The sequence below is a fragment of the Monodon monoceros genome, unplaced genomic scaffold (genome assembly GCF_005190385.1).
Source record: "Monodon monoceros isolate NGI ecotype Baffin Bay Population unplaced genomic scaffold, NGI_Narwhal_1 Super_Scaffold_13, whole genome shotgun sequence".
NCBI classification, from domain to species: Eukaryota; Metazoa; Chordata; class Mammalia; order Artiodactyla; family Monodontidae; genus Monodon; species Monodon monoceros.
This window is the reverse complement of record NW_021703769.1, coordinates 458,440-479,832: the sequence shown is the minus strand read 5'-3', so window position 1 is coordinate 479,832 and position 21,393 is coordinate 458,440. Positions and strand designations below refer to the sequence as shown.

The 21,393-nt window shown below is 58.1% G+C and overlaps 3 protein-coding genes across 7 annotated transcripts; 2 read left to right on the top strand and 1 right to left on the bottom strand.

Moving 5' to 3' along the window:
* Positions 1 to 5,608, bottom strand: ARFRP1 (ADP ribosylation factor related protein 1). 5 transcript variants are annotated; one of them, XM_029220094.1, is made up of 8 exons: positions 5,514 to 5,608; positions 4,925 to 5,023; positions 4,570 to 4,657; positions 4,280 to 4,362; positions 1,197 to 1,278; positions 911 to 981; positions 309 to 409; positions 1 to 240 (listed from the first exon to the last, which is right to left on the bottom strand). In XM_029220094.1, exons 2-8 carry the CDS (start codon positions 5,015 to 5,017, stop codon positions 153 to 155), a joined length of 606 nt encoding a protein of 201 aa, XP_029075927.1. In that variant the 5' UTR covers positions 5,018 to 5,023; positions 5,514 to 5,608; the 3' UTR covers positions 1 to 152. The 5 variants fall into 5 exon arrangements, 4 of the variants coding, with proteins under 4 accessions (XP_029075927.1, XP_029075928.1, XP_029075929.1 ...); XM_029220095.1 differs by having other exon boundaries at positions 4,925 to 5,018; positions 5,514 to 5,602; XR_003793084.1 differs by having other exon boundaries at positions 109 to 240; positions 911 to 976.
* Positions 5,609 to 5,977: 369 nt separating this feature from the next.
* ZGPAT (zinc finger CCCH-type and G-patch domain containing) lies at positions 5,978 to 18,069 on the top strand. The gene is made up of 6 exons (XM_029221113.1): positions 5,978 to 6,856; positions 15,713 to 15,846; positions 16,079 to 16,234; positions 16,891 to 17,010; positions 17,097 to 17,505; positions 17,649 to 18,069. The coding sequence occupies exons 1-6, from the start codon at positions 6,273 to 6,275 to the stop codon at positions 17,785 to 17,787; spliced, it is 1,542 nt and encodes a 513-aa protein (XP_029076946.1). The 5' UTR covers positions 5,978 to 6,272; the 3' UTR covers positions 17,788 to 18,069.
* A 1,509-nt stretch (positions 18,070 to 19,578) lies between these two features.
* On the top strand, positions 19,579 to 21,126 carry LIME1 (Lck interacting transmembrane adaptor 1; the record flags this gene model as incomplete). The annotated part of the gene is made up of 4 exons (XM_029219784.1): positions 19,579 to 19,656; positions 19,716 to 19,803; positions 19,888 to 20,237; positions 20,336 to 21,126. Coding segments are annotated over 4 exons (801 nt in total), but the record flags the coding sequence as incomplete, so codon positions are not given.
* Positions 21,127 to 21,393: the final 267 nt, after the last annotated feature.

Sequence of the window (21,393 nt, the reverse complement as noted above, 5' to 3'; positions counted from 1 at the left end):
TTTTCTGGATACAGAGAAAAGTTTGTCTTAGAAGAAAAACAAAGCAAGTAGAACCACCACAAGGCAAAGCCAACCCAGCCCCCGGGGGGATCAGCGGCGGAGTCAGCAGGAGCTCTTCAGGACGAGCGGCGGGTGCTCTGGGCCGGCTGTGCCTATGTGATGTCCCGCTGCCGCGGCGGCCGGTGCACATTCCGCACGACGCACTTCACCATCCATTCGATGCCCTCGCGCACCCCCTTGCTGTGGAGACAGTGAGTGTGAGGCGGGGCCAGCCGTGGCCCCCGGCGCCCAGGGCAAGCCCCACTCACCCCGTGAGGGCCGAGCAGGCCTGGGTCAGGCAGTCGCGCCTGCCGATCTTGGAGGCGCAGTCGCTGAACACAGTCTTGATGTCGGGGATGGAGAGGCAAGTCTGGGGGAGGCGAGGCTGCGAGGATCAGGCTCAGGCCCGGCCCCAGGGCAGCTCCTAGAGCTGCAGGGGGCACCCCGGGGCTACTCCATCCAGGAGGGGTCCTGCCTGGTGAGCCGCCTCAGGGGAGCAGGTGTCAGGGAAGGTCTACAGGGAAGCAGCGCTCAGGGCCCCCTCCACGCGGATGGCCCTGCACCACCACTGGTCAGTGGTCCCAGGGGATGAGGCCAGCAGAGCTGCTGTGCTCAAGGGCAGCAGACAGGTCGGGGTCAGGGCTGACTCCCACCCTGGTCTCTCTGCATTTTCTTTCCAGAGCTTTCTTTCACCTGGGTCTGCCCAGCAGGAGGCTCCCGCTGGCAGCCCTGCGGCCAGAGGCCTGGGGTGGGGGTGGGGAGCTCTGCCCCCAGGGCAGCCATGCTCTGGTGTCTGAGGAAGGCAGCAGCCCTCCCCTGGGAGAGGCGCCCTGTCCCCCGGGAGTGGGGCCCGCTGGGCCCAGGGGCTCACCTCAATGTCCTGCTTGTTGGCCAGCACCAGGATGGGGACACCGTCCAGCGCCTCGCTTGTGACCATCTTTTCTGGGGCGAGCAGAGAGGAGGCAGTAAGCGCCCTTTGTCCGCCTCTGCCCGGAGGTCCCCAGGCCCTCACGGACCCCCTACAGGCGTGGACGCACTCAGCGGGGCCCTCCTGACGTGGCGCCCTCCCCCTTCCCCACCCAGCCCAGCTCTGGAGGCGGGCTGTGTAGACGGGACCGCCTGCTCCCCGCCTCCCCGGCCTGGCCAGCCGCACACACCGAATGCTCGCTTGGACTCGGACAGCCGCTCCTCATCCGTGGAGTCGATGACGTAGATGACGCCGTGGCACTCCGCGTAGTACTGGGCGGGAGCAGAACGGGGTGCTGAGCCGCGGGCACCCGGCCACCTTGAGGCAGCCCCCAGCTGGAAGACCCTTCTGGGGTGCTTCCTGGGGGTGGGGAGGGAGGGCAGAGTGGAGAGGTGCCCCAGACCCCCCGGGCCGGGGTGGCCACCTCCCTCACCCACTTGCCGGGTGCTGTGCTCCGAACACCGCTTCAGCCTCCGCTCTTAGGACCCACCCACACCTGCTGGCCTGACGGCAGCTGGAGGAGAAAGGATGGGGCTTGGGGTCTCAGCAGACCTGGGGGTGGGGGCAGCGGCGGCTTGCCATCGGGAAGCCACAGAAAGCCCACCGAGGGGCGAGTCCAGAACATTCAAAGCAGCTCTGCCCCCTGCGTGGGACAGAACCAACACCTGAGCCAGCGCCGGCGAGCTCGGAGCTCTGCAGGCTGGACCGGGGCCGGGAGGGTGGCCGGCCCTGGGTTCCCTCCCAGCAGCAGCCACACAGGAGCCACCCCGACACTTAAAACCACCAGAGCCCGGGGTATGGGGAGAGCTATGGGGGGTGAACGGCAGCACCCCTGGGAAAGGACAGACACACGAAACGGGCCTGGCAAGTCAGCCTTCTGTTCCGCTCAGAAAAGAGTACAGAAATTCCCACACTGGCGGAGCGGGTGACGCCCCCACGCACACTCCAGCTCCTGCCCAGCGTGATCCCAGGAACCGGGAACACCCACATGTCCCACAGGGCATGACGCCAACTTGTCCCCGCCCCCCCAGTACAAGTCAAGCCATTGTACCTGCACTCGCTACAGAGAAGGAAGCCCGACACGGGTGGCCTCTGGTGCTGCAGACCGCGTGTCCTACACCCGGGGCCTCTCTGGCCAGCCTGCTGGGTGACGCAGGGCCAGGAGCTGCGGCCCAACCGTGGAGGCCTCCGAGGCAGGAGGGGACAGCGTGGGGTTTGCAGCGAGCCAGTGAGGGAATCACTGCTCTGCCCCTGGGGCCCCTGTGGTGGCAGGGGACTTCAACCCATGTGCAACCGGGCCCCGGCAGACGGGCCCAGGTCCACCGCCATGCCCTCGGGCATCGGGTGACGGCCAGGCAGCAGCGGCAGGAATAGGGGCGGCACCCCTGGGGCTGAGCGTGAGCCCAACCTGGAGCGCGAGGGGCTGCCCTGAGCCCGCGGCACCCGCCGTGCCCAGACCCTGATGGTGGTGTCACCTGTGGCCTCGCACTGGAGGACTCTCGGCTATGGCCTGGAGGGACAGGCCAGAAGTCACCCCTGTGGCAGGGCGCCGGGGGTCTGCTTGGTCCACAGACCTGGCCTGAGGCTGGCATGCGCACAGACCAGTGGGCAGCAGTGTGCGGCACGAGCGGAGGTGTGGGTGGACGGACAGCAGTGGACACGCGAGTGAAAACCCGCCAGACCGTGCCGCCCCATGACAGCGGCTCAGATCCAGAGCAGGAGCAGAAGCCCCACTTTCCACCCCTCCTGGTGACTCAGAGCTGGGGTTAGGGGTGTGGTCACCTCCATGCTACCTGCTCACAGGGGCCAGCAGGGCGCCCACCCTAGCAGGGGCACCTGACGCTGTAGGCAGGCGGCAGGGCACCCACTCCACCCGAGTCACAGAGCATGCAAGCAGCCCAGGGTCCCTCCGAGACGGCAGGCTCAGTGATCGGGGCTCAGCCCCTCGTGATGAGGCAACAAGGCCACGCCACCAACAGACGTGGAAGCTGGTGGGGGGATGGGGGGGCACGACCAACCCAGTTTCCCCTCAGGAGGAGCCAGTCCCCAACCAGAGGCGTGTGTGTGCAGGTGCACCTGTCACCGGCCGTGGCCTGGCTGCCGTGACAAGCAGTGCACCCAGTGCAGATCCCCTTGTTGGCTCCTGCAAGACCCATTCTGACCCATAAAGAACCATCTGACCATGTCACAGCCGCCCACGGCAGCCCACCGTGGTGACCTGCCACAGGGATGGAGTCCCAGCCAGCTTGGCCCGACATGGGGCAGCATCTGAGATGACCCCACCCCTGCCCAGGCCCGCACCCCCCACACACTCGCACCCCAACCTCTGCCGCAGCATCTGCCCCCGAGACCCTGGCCTATGACAGGATATCAGGGCCTGTCTCACACTCCCCGCCTGAGTCTGGAGTTTGCACAGACAGCCCCTAGCTTGGCTCTGCCTTGGTCCAACTTAAATGGCCACAAGAGGTCTGTCAGCGACCTTCTGGCCGCAGGATGGAACCTGTCCTCTTGGCTGGAGATCAGGACGAGGGGGACACTTTGGGGGGAAAAAGGAAAAAGTGACCAGGTACCTGCTGCTGGGGTCAAACCAGAAATCAAGACCAGGGCGTGCGAGCCACCGGCAAGTGCTGGGATGGGCACATCTGCCCCCAGAATCAGGGTGAGCTTGTCTGAGCCCCTGGCACTAGGCTGTACCAAACCCGCCACGTCAATCCATTGGGAGGGGGCTGAGGGAAGAGGCTTGTCCTGCCCTGTTCTCTGCTGGACCCCGGTGCCTGGCACAGGCTGAGCTGAACACCGACTCCAGTCTCGAGGTCTCAGAAACGCTTCAAACCTACCTCGAAAGAGGAGACACGTGCTGTGGGCCGTGGAGGACACCCTCCCCTGATGGGGAAGGGGCCACCATGGAGGACAGGCCCTAAGCTAGGACTGAGGGAGGACCCAGTAGGGGAGACTCAGGCCCCGGTGCTGCAGCTGAGCACCAAACAGGCATTGCGTCTCCCCCAGGTCTGCTCCTCGACCATTCTTCATCTCATCCCGTTCTGATCAGCAACAAAATCTCTAAGCCAAAAGGAACCGAGTTTGTCTCTGCTCTTGGGGGAAGTGACTTGGGAACTGGGATGGAGATGAGCCTCAGGAACCAAGTGGGTGACGGGAGAAAAGGAAGGGGAGTCCCAGGCCTTCTGAGGAAAGGCAGGAAGAGACCACGGTGCCAGCTAGAGAGATGGCACGACAGGCAGGCCAGGGAGTCGATGTGGCATCCGCCCACCTTACCTTGTCCCACAAAGACTGCAGCTCCTCCTGCCCCCCTAAGTCCCAGAACATGAGGCGGGCCTTTCCAAAGTCCACAGTGCCGACTGGGGAGAAAAGGAGACAGGTGAGGCTGTGGCCTTGGTCCCTGACACACGGGCTCCCAGCCCTCCCGGGAGGAGCAGGCAGTGCCGGCGCTCCGCGATGCTGGGGCCAATGGGAGCCGGAGCAGTGGCCTCACCCTCGGCCTCCGTACACTGCAGCATCCTCAGGGCTCTGCCCCGCAAACCCACAGCCGTAAAGGACCCCCTTACTGTTTAGGCCCACAGTGGTAGTGATTTTGGACAGACTCATCCCCTTGTAGTTCTTGTTGAACCGGGTCTTTGACTGCTCCAAGAAGGTCTAAAGGGAGAGACAGAGAGAGGCGTGACGTGAGAACTGGGAGACTTCTCATGGCTGCTTCACAAATACCCCTACTTGGGCCTATTCCTCTACATTAAAACAAAACAAAACAACGTTTTGCTTTTAAAGCAGCTAGCGGTAACTGTCCCATGGCCTTAAGCGGAGTTCGGATCCTATATGGGTACAGAACATGCAGCTAAAAGCATAAAACCAACAGGACCATAGGGCAGCGGGGTAGTAGGAGTGTTGACACGGGACCGCACGTACCGTCTTCCCGGCGTTGTCCAGACCCAAGATCAGGATGCAGTACTCATCCTTCTGGAACATGTACTTGTACAGGCCTGACAGCAGCGTGTACATCCTGCGCTGGGAAGCCGAGATCGGTCACGGGCGAACCGGCCCGCACCACGCCTCCCCAGCGCCCCTCAACGGGCAGAGGGTCTGTCTGCGCGCTTGACCGCTCGGAGCTGGAGCCCTGAGCGGGGCTCCTCCTGACCCGCCTCCCCTCAGCCCGGCACTGCCGCCGCCGCCTTCGCCTCCGCAACTGCTCCCGCCTTGGCCCGGAGCTCCCGGCGCCCTCGCTCCCACTCCCGGCCCGGCCAGGGCGCTCCGCTCGCAGGCAAAAGGCGGCCCGTCCCGCCCCGCTTCACCCCGAGCGCGGCCCTCGCTCCCCAGCCCGGGCTCCCCTCGGGCTTCGCTCCGCTCGGGTCTCCCCGCGAGCCGCCCGCCTCGCACCCGGCCCGCCGTGGGCGCCTCTCAGAGGCGGGGCGCATGGGTGCGGGTGGAGGGCGGCGCGGACAGACTGCGGACCGGCCGCCGGGCCCGGGCCCAGCTCCGCTCGCCCTCCTCGACTTACTTGCGCCCGCCCGGCCGGGCCGCGGAGCCGGGGAGCCGGGGAGCCGAAGAACCCGCGGAACCGCAGCGCGCCTAGCCCTCCGACCCCACGCTGACCCCGCGCTGACCCCGCGTGGCGCCTGACGGGACGCCGGCTGGCTACCCGGGGAGGGGCGGAGCCGTCCCGGCGGCCCCCGCGCCAGGCACTTCCGGCGGCGGCGGCGGCGGCGGCGGCGGCGGCGGCGGCGGCGGCGGCGCTCGGGCGGAAGTGCCTTTCGGTTGCGGGGGCCGAAGCAGGCGCGGGGCGTCTTTGGCCGGTGAGGCCAGCAGGCCGTCTGTGGCGGCGGCCGGGAGACGGCGCAGAGGAGGGCCGGAGGCGAGGGGGTCTGGGCGACGGGGCCTGGGCCCTTGGTGGCAGGCCGAGCGGGGGCGGGCGGCGCGGGGCCCGGGGGGTGGGCCCGGCCGGGGGCATCGGGCTGGGACGCAGATACCTCGGAGGAACTTGACGGCAGCTCCCGGGAAGGGAGCGGAGGCCGTGGGGCCAGCGGCCAAGGGCTGGCTCTGGCTCTTCTTCTCGGAGCTGGAAACTTCTCTCGGCCCAAACGGGAGGCAGGGCGGTTGACGGTTCCGCAGGCTGTCCGCCGAGGGCGGCGGTTGGCCAGCGCTCAGTGCCAGCCTCGCGGGGACGGCCGGTCCCGGGTTCATCCGGCTTCTCTTCCCCGCATCTCTGGCTCCCACGCCTCCCCTCTGAGGACCCAGGGACCCGGCCCCTCCCGACAGGATGGACGAGGAGAGCCTGCAGACCGCCCTCCGGACCTACGACGCGCAGCTGCAGCAGGTGGAGCTGGCTCTGGGCACTGGCCTGGATCCCTCGGAGCTGGCAGATCTGCGCCAGCTGCAGGGGGACCTGAAGGAGCTGATCGAGCTCACTGAGGCCAGCCTGGTGTCCGTCAGGAAGAGCAAGCTGCTGGCGGCGCTGGATGGAGAGCGCCCAGCCCAGGAGGATGCTGAGTACTTGGCTTTCCAGGAGGCCATTGCTGAGGCAGTGGAGGTGCCAGTAGCCCCCGAGGCAGAATTGGAGACTGTTCCTATGAGAGAGACCGGGCCAGGACCCACGGAGCCTGGGCGGGAGGAGGACGAGGGGGAGGACGAGGACGGGGCAGAGCTGAGTGGGAGGAAGGTGAACGCCCCCTACTGCAGTGCCTGGGGCACCCTGGAGTATCACAACGCCATGATCGTGGGCACCGAGGAGACGAATGATGGCGCCCCGGGCGTGCGCGTACTCTATCTCTACCCCACTCACAAGTCCCTGAAGCCTTGCCCGTTCTTCCTGGAGGGGAAGTGCCGTTTCCAGGAGAGCTGCAGGTAAGGCCTGGGTTCCCGGGGCCCCTGGGGTCGTTGGGGGGGGGGTGGATTGCAGACAGGATCAGGGGCTAGGTGGGCCCTCTGGGCTTTGAAGTTTTGTCCTTCTTTGCCCAGCAGAGTGCTGACAAGAAGAGACCTTGGGGGGCAGGGGATTTTTCTAGCAGTGTCCTTGTTTAGGTGTTTAGTTGGATTTTCCCCGGGTAGATGAAGAAGTATGGAAGGGCTGATGTTGAAAAGAATGGACTCCCCCCCCGCCCCCATCACCAGTTTTATTCTTCAGAATGAAACTTCTAAAATTTGCTTTTTTTTTTTTATTTTTTTGCGGTACGCGGGCCTCTCACTGCTGTGGCCTCTCCCGTTGCGGAGCACAGGCTCCGGACGCACAGGCTCAGTGGCCATGGCTCACGGGCCCAGCCACTCCGCGACATGTGGGATCTGCCCGGACCGGGGCACAAACCCGTGTCCCCTGCATCGGCAGGCGGACTCTCAACCACTGCACCACCAGGGAAGCCCTAAAATCTGCTTTTATTATAGAAACTTGATTATAGAAGTTGTCAAACACACGTGAAGTTAGAGGGAGTAGTGTACAGGCTGCCCGTGCTCCAGCTTCAGGCGTCATTGTCTGTCAAGATCGTGCCAGTCTTGTTTCAACTCTTCCTGCCTCTGGATTACCTTAAAGCAAGTTGTAGAAATTACTGGGCTTTCCCTTATAAATACTTCAGGATACTACCCTAACCTGAGTGATAAGGATGTTATTTTAAAAACTATCTCCATGTCGCCGTCACACTTAACGGAATTTAACAGCAATACTTTGTTCGTATTCAAATTTCCACAGTTGTAATGATTTTGCTTTTTGCTTAAGCACATGACTTTAACTTTGCTTCTTTTTACTTTTTCTTTGCAAAGAATACTTATCGAGATTTCCAATAGATGATTTTCTTTTTTAGCCAATAGTCCGGGGTAACTTCCTTTAGTTCTTCCGTTGTCTTATTTCTTTATAGGATCCTTGCTGGGCCTTAAGTCTGATTTGCTACATTTCCCCCTTTTTTCCTTTCATTCCCTGTAAGTTTTGTGAAAGGCGTAGCGTGCATACAGGAAAGTGCACGACAAATCAGTCATAAGCCTCCTCCAGCTTCCACAGGGTGGGTGTGCCCCTATCCTCCGCAAGCAGTCATGGAGCAGAGGAGGGAGCCCTCCATCCTTTCTGCCACTGGTCCCTCCGGAGGGTTCCTCCCCGTCCCTCCGCCGTGTCCTGTGTGGTGATGAGAACTAACGTGTCCCTGTGCTGCGTCCTCTGGGCAGGCACTGTTCCGAGGGTTTCATGCGTGTTAACTCACCTGGCAGCAGGCCTGCCAGGTAGGCCGTAAGGCTGCTGTGGTCGCTGGGCCTCCCAGGCAGCCAGGCTCTGAGACGGGCCGGCTCCCCTCTGCCGTGGTCTCAGCTGCTGCCTGCTGTCAGCTTTAGGCCCAACCCATGCAGCCCACGAACATGCCCCTCACCACCACCCGGGTGTGATAGTTATTTTCTTGCATTTGTTTTGGATTTTTAAAATTTACTTATTGAAAACTTTATTTTAAAGATAAAATAGTGTTAAAGCACGCTGTGACCCACCACTCTGTCGCAGTCCCCTCCCCTTCTTGGGAGGCTTGTTGGCACATCTGTGGTGTGTTTCTCTCTAGTACACATGAGACCTTTATAGACACGTGTATCTGTGAATAGGACATATTTGTGCTTTATTTTCTAATTAAGTGGTTAGCATGCAGGATGCTTCGTTTTGCAGCTCTTCTCAAGAGAGCGTGTCTGTGAGAAAAGTCCACGTTGATATTTATAGAAATATTTTGTGCATTTTAACTGCTGTGTTATTTTCCTCATGAATATGCCACATTTTATTCTGTCTCCTGGTGTTTCCCAGTTTGTTTGTTTTTTTTAATTTATTGATTGATTGATTGCTGCGCGCGGGCTTTCTCTAGTTGAGGTGAGTGGGGGCTACTCTTCATTGAGGTGCACGGGCTTCTTATTGTTGTGGCTTCTCTTGTTGCAGAGCACGGGCTGTAGAGCACAGCCTCAGTAGTTGTGGCACGCAGGCTCAGCAGTTGTAGCTCGTGGGCTGTAGAGCACAGGCTCAGTAGTTGTGGCGCACGGGCTTAGTTGCTCTGTGGCATGTGGGATCTTCCCGGACCAGGGCTCAAACCTGTGTCCCCTGAATTGGCAGGCGGATTCTTAACCACTGCGCCACCAGGGAAGTCCATTTTCCCAGTTGTTATTTATTACAAACAACGTGCTGTGAACATCCTAGTGCACATCTTTCGTCCCTGGTGAGAATGTCCCCGGTGTGTAGCAGTGTGGAGAACACGCGCATTTTCTGTCCTTGTGCGCCTTACGGTTCCCAGTCCCTGGTCTGCTCCGTAGTCACCCTCGGTCATGTTCTCTTACTTGCGAATTCGTGCCCACTGAGAGCTGGGGATGTGATCTTGATTGAACTTGTATTTCCTTGATTATTAGCAAGATTGAGCATTTTTTCGTACATTTGTTCTAACTTCATCACTCTGTTTCAATGTCCTTATCAGTAAAAACAGAGATGAGGATGTCTCTCGCAGTTGTTGGGAGAACGGGATGCGTTAATAGAAGTAAAAGAATATTGAACAGTAGCTAACATGTAGTAAGGACACAGCGAACTTCAAATTTTTATCTTGTTACTGTAAAATAAAATCAGACAGAGGAAGTAAAGAAATAGCATGATAAATCATTGTAACATCCTAGTACTCGCTGCTCGGATCAAAACTACAAATTTGCCAATTACCCCAGGAGCCCCTCTGTTTGCCTCAGCCCAGACACAGCCTTCTCCCTCTGCCAAAAAGAAGCACTGTCTCGACTTTTATGATAATCACTTCCTTGTGTTCTTTGGTGCGGCCGGGTGTAAACGTTGTAGTTTAATCTTGCTCGCTTTTTAAGGCTGCTGTGTCTGCACCCCGCCCCCCCACCCCTGCCTTTCCTGGCCTCACAGTTTCACTGTTGAAGGACCAGACCCTTTGACCGTCATCGACCGCCCTGGTGCAGCCCAGCATGTTCCTGTGTCCACCGCAGGCTGGCATCTGGATCCAGGGACCTGGTCACACTCAGGACCCCCATTTGGGCATGTCTCTACGTGTTGTGCTTTTGTCAGGAGGCACCTGATGTATAGCTGCCAACGGTGCTCAACGCCGAGATCCACTGATACAGTGTGGATTGCAAAAAAGAGCTCTTTAACTCTGTCAGTTCATTTACTAGCCGAACGTTATAGAGAGATGCCTTTCCTTGTCTACAATTTGGCTATCTAGTGGTACAGATCATATGGAAAAGGCAGGGTAATGCCAGACTTTTCTGTTTTGTTTCCTTGGTTTCCAAGATAGCAAATTGGTTCTCTTTCATCCTGAGGTGATAAATTGGCTTTTAAAAAATATTTAATATCCATATGGACTGATGGATTTAAATATATTTGATGAATTTCAGTCCACGAAGATTCTGATCTTTTTTTTTTTTTTTTTTTTTCTTTGCGGTACGCGGGCCACTCACTGTTGAGGCCTCCCCTTTTGTGGAGCACAGGCTCTGGACGTGCAGGCTCAGCGGCCATGGCTCACGGGCCCAGCCGCTCCGCGGCATGTGGTATCCTCCCGGACCGGGATATGAACCCGTGTCCCCTGCATCGGCAGGCGGACTCTCAACCACTGTGCCACCAGGGAAGCCCAGATTCTTATCTTTATTGAAGCTCAAATTGTCTCACCCTTGTCAAGTGGGAGCTTCTTCAGGTTGGCTCCCACATCCTTTTGACACAGCCCCAGGAGTCAGGGTTTCCCACAGTTATCTGCACTCTTCCTACCCCAGACCTGAAGGCACCCAAGTCTCCAAGAAGCCCTGGTTTCTTTTAATGGGAGATGGTATTTCACAACCCACAGTGGGGGCACTGGGATGCACTTTGCTGCTAGTTGGTTCATCACTGTAGGCTTTTTCAGCAGACGGACCTAGGAAATATAGGTGGACACACACTAATGTACATGTTAGTGTATATGTACCCATATCACATACTTATGTTTTTAAGGACAAATACTTTGTGAATTTATACTGATATTTCCAATTCAAATTAAGGATTGCAGTGTTTCTACTTAATCTTTTCTGGATCACATCCGTATTTCCTTCTTTATGCCAGGACTCTGGTTCTCAAGGACATAGGGAATGATGGGCTCCAAAGGACCCATAATTAATTTGTTTTATCCCATTTTACACACACAGGACACTCAGAATAACATTCATTCATTCTTCCATTATGATGATCGAAAACTGTTAAAAGCATTTTTACACGTACTACTACCCACATTCTCCCTCTGTCTCTGTGATTGCACTAGACCTGCGTTGTTGGATCTTGTGGCTGTTACAGCCATTGTGTCCCTTTTACTCCCAACCTTAGTTCTAGAAGGACCTCTGCATTTCATGCTTACCATCATTCGATCTGTTGGGGTCTTTTTAGCGTTTCGGTTGTATGAGACTCGTTTTCTGGTAGATTCTTCAGGAAGGGCTCACAGGAATAATGTTTTCAGAGATCTGGCATGTTGATTAGGTTCTGTTTGTGTCTTTTATACTGGAAGAGCAGTTTTATTGAATACATTAAGTCCCCTACATATGAACGAGTTCTGTTCTGAGAGTGCGTTCGTAAGTGCAATTTGTTCATAAGTCCAACAAAGTTAGCCTAGGTACCCAACAAACACAATCAGCTATATAGTATTGTACTGTAATAGGCTGTTAGTACTTTTCACACAAGTAATATATAAAAAACAACACAAAAAATAAAACATTTTAAATCTTCCAGTACCTTGAAAAGTACAGTAGTACAGTACAACAGCTGGCATGCAGTGGCACATTTGCATCTTTGAAAGTTCGCAACTTGAAGGTTCGTATGTAGGGGACTTACTGTATAAGATTCTTGTCTCGTATTACTTTCCTGAATATTTCATATAACTTATTCTATTTTGATATAAAATATTGTTGAAAATTTCCCTTGTAAATCACATGCTCTAATGGCGTAAGGGTCCAGCTTCATTCTTTTGCATGTAGGTATCCAGTTTCCCAGTACCATTTGTTGAAAGAACTGTCCTTTCCCCATTGAATTGCCATGACACCCCTGACGAGACCTGACTGATGTGTGTGAGGGGTTATTTCTGGGTTCTCTCATCCAGTTCATTGGTCCACACCAATGGACTGGATGTGTTTATGCCAGTACATACTGTTTGGATGACTGTAGCTTTGTAGTAAGTTTTGCAGTCAGGAAGTACATAGTCCTCAAACATTTTTTCTTCTCAAGATTCTTTTGGCTATTCAAGATCCATTGCATTTCCATATGAATTTTAAAATCAGCTTGTCCAATTCTGTGTAAAAGAAAATTGGAATTTGATAGGAATTGCATTGCATCTGTAGATCAATGTGGGTAGTATTGCCATCCTAATAATATGAAGTCTTCTAATTTATGAACATGGGATCTTTTTCCAATTATGTAGGTCTTCTTTAATTTCTTTCAGCAATGTTCTGTAGTTCACAAGCCTTGGTTAAATTTATTTCTAAGTATTTTATTCATTTTCATGCTGCTGTAAATGAAATTATTTCATTTTTAGATTGTGCATTTTTAGTGTATTAATATGCAACTGATCTTTCTATGTTGATCTTATATCCTATAACACTATCAAATTCATTTTTTAGCTCTAATAGGATTTTTTTCTGGATTATTTAGGGTTTTTTGTATATACAGTTATGTCATTGACAAATAGAGGTACTTTTGCTTCTTTTTTTTTTTAATTTTTTTTTGGCTGCATTGGGTCTTCGTTGCCGTTCTTGGGCTTTCTCTAGTTGCGGCGAACAGGGGGCTACTCTTCATTGTGGTCCGCGGGCTTCTCACTGCAGTGGTTTCTCCTGTTGTGGAGCATGGGCTCTAGGCGCACAGGCTTCAGTAAGTGTGGCACGCGGGCTCAGTAATTGTGGCTCACGGGCGCTAGAGCGCAAGCCCAGTAGTGGCGCACGGGCTTAGCTGCTCCGTGGCATGTGGGATCTTCCCAGACCAGGGCTCTAACCTGTCCGCTGCATTGGCAGGCAGATTCCTAACCACTGTGCCACCAAGGAAGCCCACTTTTGCTTCTTCCCTTCCAATTTGGATGGCTTTTATTTATTTTTCTTGCTTAACTGCTCCGCCTAGAACTTCCAATACTACACTGAATAGAAGTAGCGAGAGCAGCCATCCTTGTCTTGTTCCTGATCTTAGGGGGAAAGCACCCAGTCTCTCACCACTGAGTGTGATGTGAGCTGTGGGTTTTCCATAGTTGCTGTTTATCAGGTTGAGTGTTGTTTTGGTTGTTTTTTTTTTAATAAATTTATTTATTTATTTTTGGCTGCATTTGGTCTTTGTTGCTGTGTACGGGCTTTCTGTAGTTGCGGCCAGAGGGGGCTACTCTTTGTTGTGGTGCGCGGGCTTCTCATTGCAGTGGCTTCTCTTGTTGTGGAGCGCGGGCTCTAGGGGCACGGGCTTCAGTAGTTGTGGCACGTGGACTCAGTAGCTGTGGCTCACTGGCTCTAGAGCGCAGGCTCAGTAGTTGTGGCACACAGGCTTAGTTGCTCTGTGGCATGTGGGATCTTCCAAGACCAGGGCTCAAACCCGTGTGCCCTGCATTGGCAGGCGGATTCTTAACCCCTGCGCCACCAGGGAAGTCCCTGAGTGTTTTTAACATGCAAGGGTGTTGCATTTTTTCAAGTATCTTTCCTGTATCAGTTGACGTGCTAGTTTTCTATTAATGTGCTCTGTTTTGTTGAGTGGCTTTCATGTGTTGAACCACCCTGCATTCCTGGGGTAAACTGAACTGAGTTGTGGCGTGTACTCATTCTAAATGCTTGCTTTCTGGTTCAAGTTTTTGCTTACTCTGGAGTGTATTTTCGTGAATGTTGTGAAGCAGACGATCGAGTGGGGTGTTGCTGGGTTTTTTTGTACGGGAAACCAATTTTTAATTTTTTCCTTATGAAATCCGTAGTGTGTGTTTTCCTGCCTCATTGGTAACACCTCCTCTGTCCTGTGTGAAGTTTGTTGTATGAGAGGCTCTTCCTGGGTGCACTTCATTCCACTGATCAGGCTGCCTGTGCTCTTGGTTGACGTTCGTTTCATGGACACGCCGTTAACTACTCCCCATGGTTGGGAACTTAGGTTATTTCCAAGTCTTTCGTGTTTGGGTCACATCCTTCTGGCTCAGTCCTTACATACTTTCATTATTGTTGTTTTAGGGTCATTCCCTAGAAGCGCTTGCTGGATTAAGGGGGACACCAAATTTTAGGGCTTCTAAGAGTACCAAAGATTCTTGCAGGGAGGTTTAGTTGGTGGCGTCTGTAGTGTCTGGGTGTGTTGAGGGGGTGTTTGAGCAAATTCACCGAGTCTGGGCATCTTTCCTCGGTTGAAGAGGGCTTTTCAACCACTGTGCCCACTGTAGGACACGTGGGCCGGTTTTGCAGCTGCTTGTGCCACTGGCCGTTGGTGGTACCCTGGGTGCCTGAGGACAGTCAGGGGTGAGAAGGAACTAGCCAGAACCCCGCCAGGGAGGCATCCGAGGCCACCTTTGTTTGCTCCTGGAAGGTGACTGAACTGCCTTGTTTCCTCTCCTTTCTCCCCATGGACTCCACCTAGGAGGGCAGCCACGGCAGGGCTGGCTGTGTGTCCGGAGCGACTGCCTGTTTTCACTTACTCTCATGGGGTTAGAACCGCTTCCTCCTTGAAATGGGGGCACAGCAGGAGATGTGTGCGTGGTTGCTTCATGTCTTTATTTGGCAAAGTTAAAGGTTGCAGCCCTCTGTTCCCACTTCCTCCCCCACCTCCTCTCTCCCGGTTTTCATTTTGGTTTCACTGTTTCACTGACATCTAGAAGTCAAGGCAGCACTGTTACAACAGCTCTTTCTAATTGGCTGGGGAGGACTCAGTCCTGTGAGAGCACGCAGACACACTTGCCTTGATGACCTGTTGTATCTGGTGGAGAGGCGCCGGGGAGCTCTCATCACAAGGATGTCTCCCAGCCATGTGTGTGCCTGTGTATACATGACTGTAGCCCAGAAGGCTGGGGAGAAACTCGAAGCATCTTCTCCTCAGGGTACCCAGGTCCATCCTGATAGTGAGAGCGCAAGCACAAGCGTGTGTGTCCATACATATGCACGCACCTATGTACACATGTATGCACACATCCATACACGTGTGCAGGCACATTGCATACGTGTGTGGGTGCTTGTGTATACTGTGTGTGTGCCTATATGTGCACACGTTTGTGTGCATGTGTATGCACATGTGCATATGTGTGCCTGTGCATGCTTGTGTGCATGTGTATGTGTGCGCACATTTACGCGTGTGTGCGTACGTGTTTTGCACACGTGTGCATGCATGCATAAATGTGTGTGGGTGTATATTGTGCGTGTGTGTGTATACGTATGCATGTGTGGGCATGGATGCGTATATGTGTGCACATGTGTGCATGGGTTGTGTGCATACATGCGTACACATGTGTTCAGTGTATATTGTGTGTGCATGTGTGAGTGGGTGTTGTTTGTACACACGTGTTCCGTGTATATGCACGTGGGTGTGTATTTTGTGCATGTTTATACACGTGTGTGTTCAGTGGATGTGTGTGCATGGGTGTGTGTGTCATATGTTTGTACACACGTGTTCAGCAGATATGTATATAGATGTGTGTGTCTGTCTCCCCATCCATCCTTTCTGTCCAGGCGGTGTCCAGGCAGGTAGACGGGATTCTCCCGGCTCACGGGGCCCTGGTGGCCGTATCTGAGTCTGCATCCCTATGGCCCTCTCTGCAGGTTCTCCCATGGGCAGGTGGTCTCTGTGGATGAGCTGCGCCCCTTCCAAGACCCGGACCTGAGCTCCCTGCAGGCCGGCTCTGCGTGTCTGGCCAAGCGGCAGGATGGCCTCTGGCACCCAGCGCGGATCACTGGTGAGGCTGCCCGGGGCCTCCCTGACGGGGTCCTTTCTGGGAACCCTCCCCGTGTGTCACACGTTAGTCCTGCCCAACAACTCCTCTGTTTGGGCATTGGGATCCCACCCCACGCCCAAGAGGAGCAAGGCCCTGCCTTGGCCTTGGCCTTGGCCCCGCCCTGCTCCCAGCTTCCAGAGTGGCTCCTTCCATGTGTTGAGGCCACTGCCCTGCTGCCTCTGTGCCCCCCCAGATGTGGACAGTGGCTACTACACGGTCAAATTTGACTCTCTGCTGTTGAAAGAGGCCGTGGTGGAGGGGGACAGCATCCTGCCCCCGCTGCGCACGGAGCCCACAGGTTCCTCTGACTCAGACGGCAGTGACGTGGACGACCCCAGCTATGCTCGAGGTATGGCTGCTGCCACCCCGAGAGGCTCCTGGCTGGCAGGGTCCCATACTGTGGTCAGTACGAGGACGCACTCGGGGCAGGGGGCAGACGCGAGGCCCCCACAGCGGGCAGGGGAGATGAGAGGGTGCGTGATGGGTCTGGGGCAGGTCCGGAGACCCACAGATGCAGAAACCCAGAATGATGACAGTCCCACGCGAGCCACAGGAGTAGGTGGGATGCACAGGAAGGGACGGTTTCCTGCAGGGCATGGGGACCTGGCGGGTGGACAGAGGAACTGGCTAGCAGTGTCTGGCCCTCTCCCAGGGGGGTGTCCGCCTGGGGTCTGTTAGCCAAGTTGTCCATGCTGATGGAGGGGAGGACTGAGCTGGCAGGTAGAGGCGAGTACTGCTCTCTGTTAAGGGAACGGCAGCACCCACCTCCAGGGAATAGGACGGGGGCCACCACGTGACCAGGCTGTGACCCTGAAGTGTGGAGAGGGCTGGGCTCTGCCACAGGCTCTGCCTGTTGTTCGCACCACACAGCCCTGGGCAACTGGCAGGGAGCCGGGGTGCCGGGGATTGGCCCTGGCCCAGAGCTGAGCTCTTGGGCTAACCTTGGCCGGAGCCCAGGATGCCCCGTATCCAGCTGGGTTAAGCTGTTGCCCTTGATGCCTGCAGTGGTGGAACCTGCTGCTGCTGACCCCAGGACCTGCAGCTCCGCCTTCGCCGGCTGGGAGGTGCACACGCGGGGCATCGGCTCCAGACTCCTCGCCAAGATGGGCTATGAGTTTGGCAAGGGTGAGTGTGTGCTGCACGGGGGGGTGAAGGGCTCCCTCAGCACGGCCCCAGAGTCCAGTGGCAGTGCCAGCTCGGTGTACCCCCAGGTCTGGGCCGGCATGCGGAGGGCCGGGTGGAGCCCATCCACGCTGTGGTGCTGCCGCGAGGGAAGTCACTGGACCAGTGCGCGGAGATCCTGCAGAAGAGGACCAGGGGCAGCCAGGCTGGCGCCAGCAGGCCCCCAAAATGCCGGGGCAGAGGGGGTGGGCCTAGGGGCCGCCCACCGTCTCGCAGTGTGTTTGACTTCCTGAACGAGAAGCTGAAAGGCGGGGCCCCTGGGGCCCTGGAGGCGGGGGTGGCGCCCCCGGGAAGGAGGAGTGGCGAGGAGGTGTACCACGCCAGCAGGAGTGCCAAGCGCGCCCTGAGCCTGCAGCTCTTCCAGACGGAGGAGAAGATCGAGCAGACCCAGCGAGCCATCCGGGGCATCCAGGAGGCCCTTGCCCGCAATGCTGGCCGGTACGTGTGGGCCCTGCCCGAGCCACGCCGCACCCCTGCCCGTGGTGCCTGGGTGAGAGCTCGCCCCGACCTGAGGGTGGCGGGCCAGATCTGAGGAGGGGCTGGAGGATGATGGGCAGTGCTGAATGGCGGCCCCTCCCTAGGCACAGCGTGACAGCAGCCCAGCTGCAGGAGAAGCTGGCGGGAGCCCAGCGGCAGCTGGGGCAGCTCCGGGCCCAGGAGGCGGGCCTGCAGAGGGAACAGAGGAAGGCGGACACCCACAAGAAGATGACCGAGTTCTAGGGCCCCCACACGTGGCGTGGACAGAGCTCAGGGACCCCGGCTCCCGCTGCCTTCAGGAAGACCAGCTGTCGCTCGACAGCTAGAATGCCACCGGAAGAGGGGCCAGCCCTCACAGTTGGCCTTCTTGCCGACCTCGGGCATGTGGCCACTGCTGAGAGGAGACAGGCTGCAGGGGTCCCTGCCAGGTCCGTTCCTGACACTTCCTTGACCATTGAGCCCACCTACCAGTGTCCTGGGCTGTCTCCTGAGGAAGGACATTAAAGTGACTTTGTTGCAGTGTCTTTTAGTAGAGGCTCGGCTGGCTGTGGGGACTTTGAGGAGGAGGGGTCTTTGCACTGGATCACGGGGCTGGGCTGGAGGGGTCCTGAGTGAGGGTGCTGCCCAGCACCCTGCCCAGAGGCAGAGGGCCCGGGAGGACGGGCATCCTTGCTGCTCTCCCAGATGCGGTCACAGCCTAGGGTGCCCCCACATTTCCTGACACCCACAGACAGGTGAGCCCAGTGCTGCAGTGATGGAAGGAGACTGTGGCTGTGCGGGGCCAAGAGGGAGCGCCGTTATCGAGGCAGGAGGACCCGGTGGGGCGGGGGATGTTGGCACCCTGGGTCCGTGCCCGTCTGTTTTGTCGCCCACATGCACCCACTGCATCGTGGGTGGAGGCAACATGATTTAGGGCCTCCGATCGGCACCAGCTCGCAGCACACCCCTGCCAAGCCCCGTCTAGGCCCCAGGCAGGGCCACGGCAGGTGGGTGAGGCTGCCGTGGCGGCTGCGTGGGAAGACGCGGCGTGGTGCACAGGCAGGAAGTTAGGTGGGGAGCTGGGCCAAGGGCGACACGAGGCCTTGCGGCTCGAGGTGCCCAAGCTGCCCGCCACCCTAGGTGCTGAATGGGCCCTACCAGGTCAGGGCATTGGGACCTGGGCCCTCTGGTGAGGAAAGCCCACTCCCTGGGTCTGAGCAGACTGGCCCCCACTTTCGGAGACAGCTCCATGCTGCTGGCCCCTCACCTCTGGCACCTGTGCCAGGACTTCAGGAAGCGGACGTCCGATGGCAGGGGCAGTTGGAGGGGAGGGATGGAGAGCCAGGGGTGGGGTGGTCAGTGTCCAAAGCAGCCCTTCCTGCCTGCTGACCCCCAGCTTTCCAGCCTCTCAGGGGGTCAGTCTCTGTAGTGGACAGCTAGGGGGCATCACCTGGACAGGAGCCATGCCTGGGCAGGACATGGCTGTAGGTGAGTCTGTGGCCTGTGGTTTGCTAGCCTGGGGTGTGACCTGGGGGCCTCCCCGGCTCTCAGGTTTGGCCTCAGTGACCACAGTGGGGCCTTGGCCAGGTCCCAGCTGCCCTGCCCCTCCTCAACTGGCCGTGCTTGGCCATCACTTGAGTCATCTTTGCCAACTCAGGTCCTCATGGGGGCCAGGCAGAGCATGCCTCACCCCTCACCAGCAGCCCCTGGGCAGAGGCGGGAGGGTAGGCGCTGAGGCTGTGTCCCCTCGGCCTCCGTAGGAGAGAGGGGCTGCTGAGCCCTGGGGTTTCCTGTGTGCTGAGTCAGAGCACGGGGTGGGGGACCTTCCGGCAGCACAAGGCGCAGAAGTGGGGCTGTCAGGTTGGTGCCCAGTCCCCCAGCCCCCAGCCCCCTGTCTTCTGCCCCCAGGCCCATCCATGGCCTCACAGGATGAGGCCATAGGTACCCTCGGCCCTCCTGCCACACACACGCACATGCACACGCACACGCACACGTCGCTACGGGCCTTGGACCGGAGGCCGACGCCTCTGACCCGCACCTCTGCCTCCCCGCTCTGATGACCCTCTTGCAGCCAGGAAGCGGGCACAGAGGCAGCTGTCTGGGCCGCAGGACAGTGTAATGCCAGCAGAAGCGGTGAGTGCCAGGGTGTCCCTGGGGCCAGCAGGGGACCGGCCAGCCTTCCTTGCCCCCAGTCACTGCTGAGACGACCCTACCACTGCTCCCTCGGCAAGTCGGACACCAGACTGCACGAGCTGCACCGCAGCTGGCTCTGCAGCAGAGGTGAGCTGGTGGAAGGGCTGGGGCCTGGCAGCGGGCAGGCGTCCCCGGACCCCTAAGTAATCTCTGCCCTGCCCCCACCTTCAGCCCCACGGCCTGCCAGCATGGATCTGTGCCCACGATGGCTGGAGGCGTCCAGAGGCACGACGTCCAGGCCCCCGGCAGCCTTCCCACACCAGGAGCTGCCCCTGGCCACGCCCTCCACCGGCCCTGAGGCCACCTATTCCAACGTGGGGCTGGCTGCCATCCCCAGGACCGGGCTGGCAGTCACCTCTGGGGTGTGGGCAGGGGCACAGCTGACCAGCAGCTGTGCCAGGCCCGGTCCCGAGGCCAGACCCGTGGTGGCTGAGTATGTGTGTGTCCAGAAGCTCAAGGGAACAGATCGGGGCCCCCAAGGCCTGGAGCAGGGGAAAGCTGAGGCAACCCCAGCTGCTCAGGTGAAGTGAAGGGTGTGAGGTAGGGTGGGTGGGACTGGGCAGATCCTCGGCTGAGTGGACGGTGCTGAGCCCTCCCTGGACTGGCTTACTCTCTCCAGGTGGACATCCTGTATTCCAGGGTCAGCAGGCCTAAAAGGAGGGACCCAGGACCTTCCACAGACCAGCCAGACCCCAAGGGTGGGGAAGCGAGTTTGGCTCTGGGGAGGGACCTGGCCTACGAGGTCCTCCCTCTCAGGGGCCTGGGCGTGGACAAGAGCCTCCTGGAAAACGTGTATGAGAGCATCCAGGAGATGGAGGCCCCTGGGCACCTGGAACCCCCCAGCTCCAACTCCTACCAGGAGAGGACATGTGCAGGGCATGGAGACCCCCTGCTTCCTGTCTAAGCCTGGGGAGGGGTCTTCATCCCCTCTGCCCTGAACACCCAAGTACAGATGATCCTTCCTCCAGAGTGGGGTGCGACCCCTCACTTCCCACAGAGTCCCCTCCCCCACACGCGGCTAACAGCACGAATTCCGGATAGCAGTGCTGTCAGCCTATGGGGTCCCTAGGGTCCTGGCTGCCATGTCCTCTCTAGGGCAGGGTCTCAATAAAGCCCCAGCTCAGGGAGCATGAACACTGCTATACCTCAGCCTGCTCTTCTTGAAAGCCTGGGAGGCTTGGCGGGGTGGTGTCCGGAAGGAGTGAAAACCTCTCCTTGGGAATGGGCTTCCTCCCGCTGGGGGTGCTGGGTACCTGCGCCCTGTCACCTGGGGCCGCCGGCTGGTCGGGCTCAGGAGACCGAGTGGGGAGGGAGGCAAGCCCTGGCGGGCGGTCCTCAGGCCGAGGGGCTCCTCCGAGCGGTGAGCCGGCCCACAGGGTGGCTACCCCAAGGTGGGACCTGAACCCTGAACGACAGGGAAGGCTCTGCCACCCAGCCTCTGGAGTTACATAAGGGGCGCGGGAGGTGGGCAGTCGTGCGTTAAAGAATAACCTGCTCCCGGGAAGGCCGCCAAGGAGACGCGGCCTCCTCCCGGGTCCGGCAGCTCGCGCAGGGGCATCCCTCGAGGAAGCCGGCCCGCCCCGGAGCGGCGCGGGAGCGGCCAGCGCGGGAGCAGCCAGCCAGGGGCGGGGTGTGGCCGCGGGGCGGTCCAATGGGCGCGGGGGGAGGGCGGTCCAA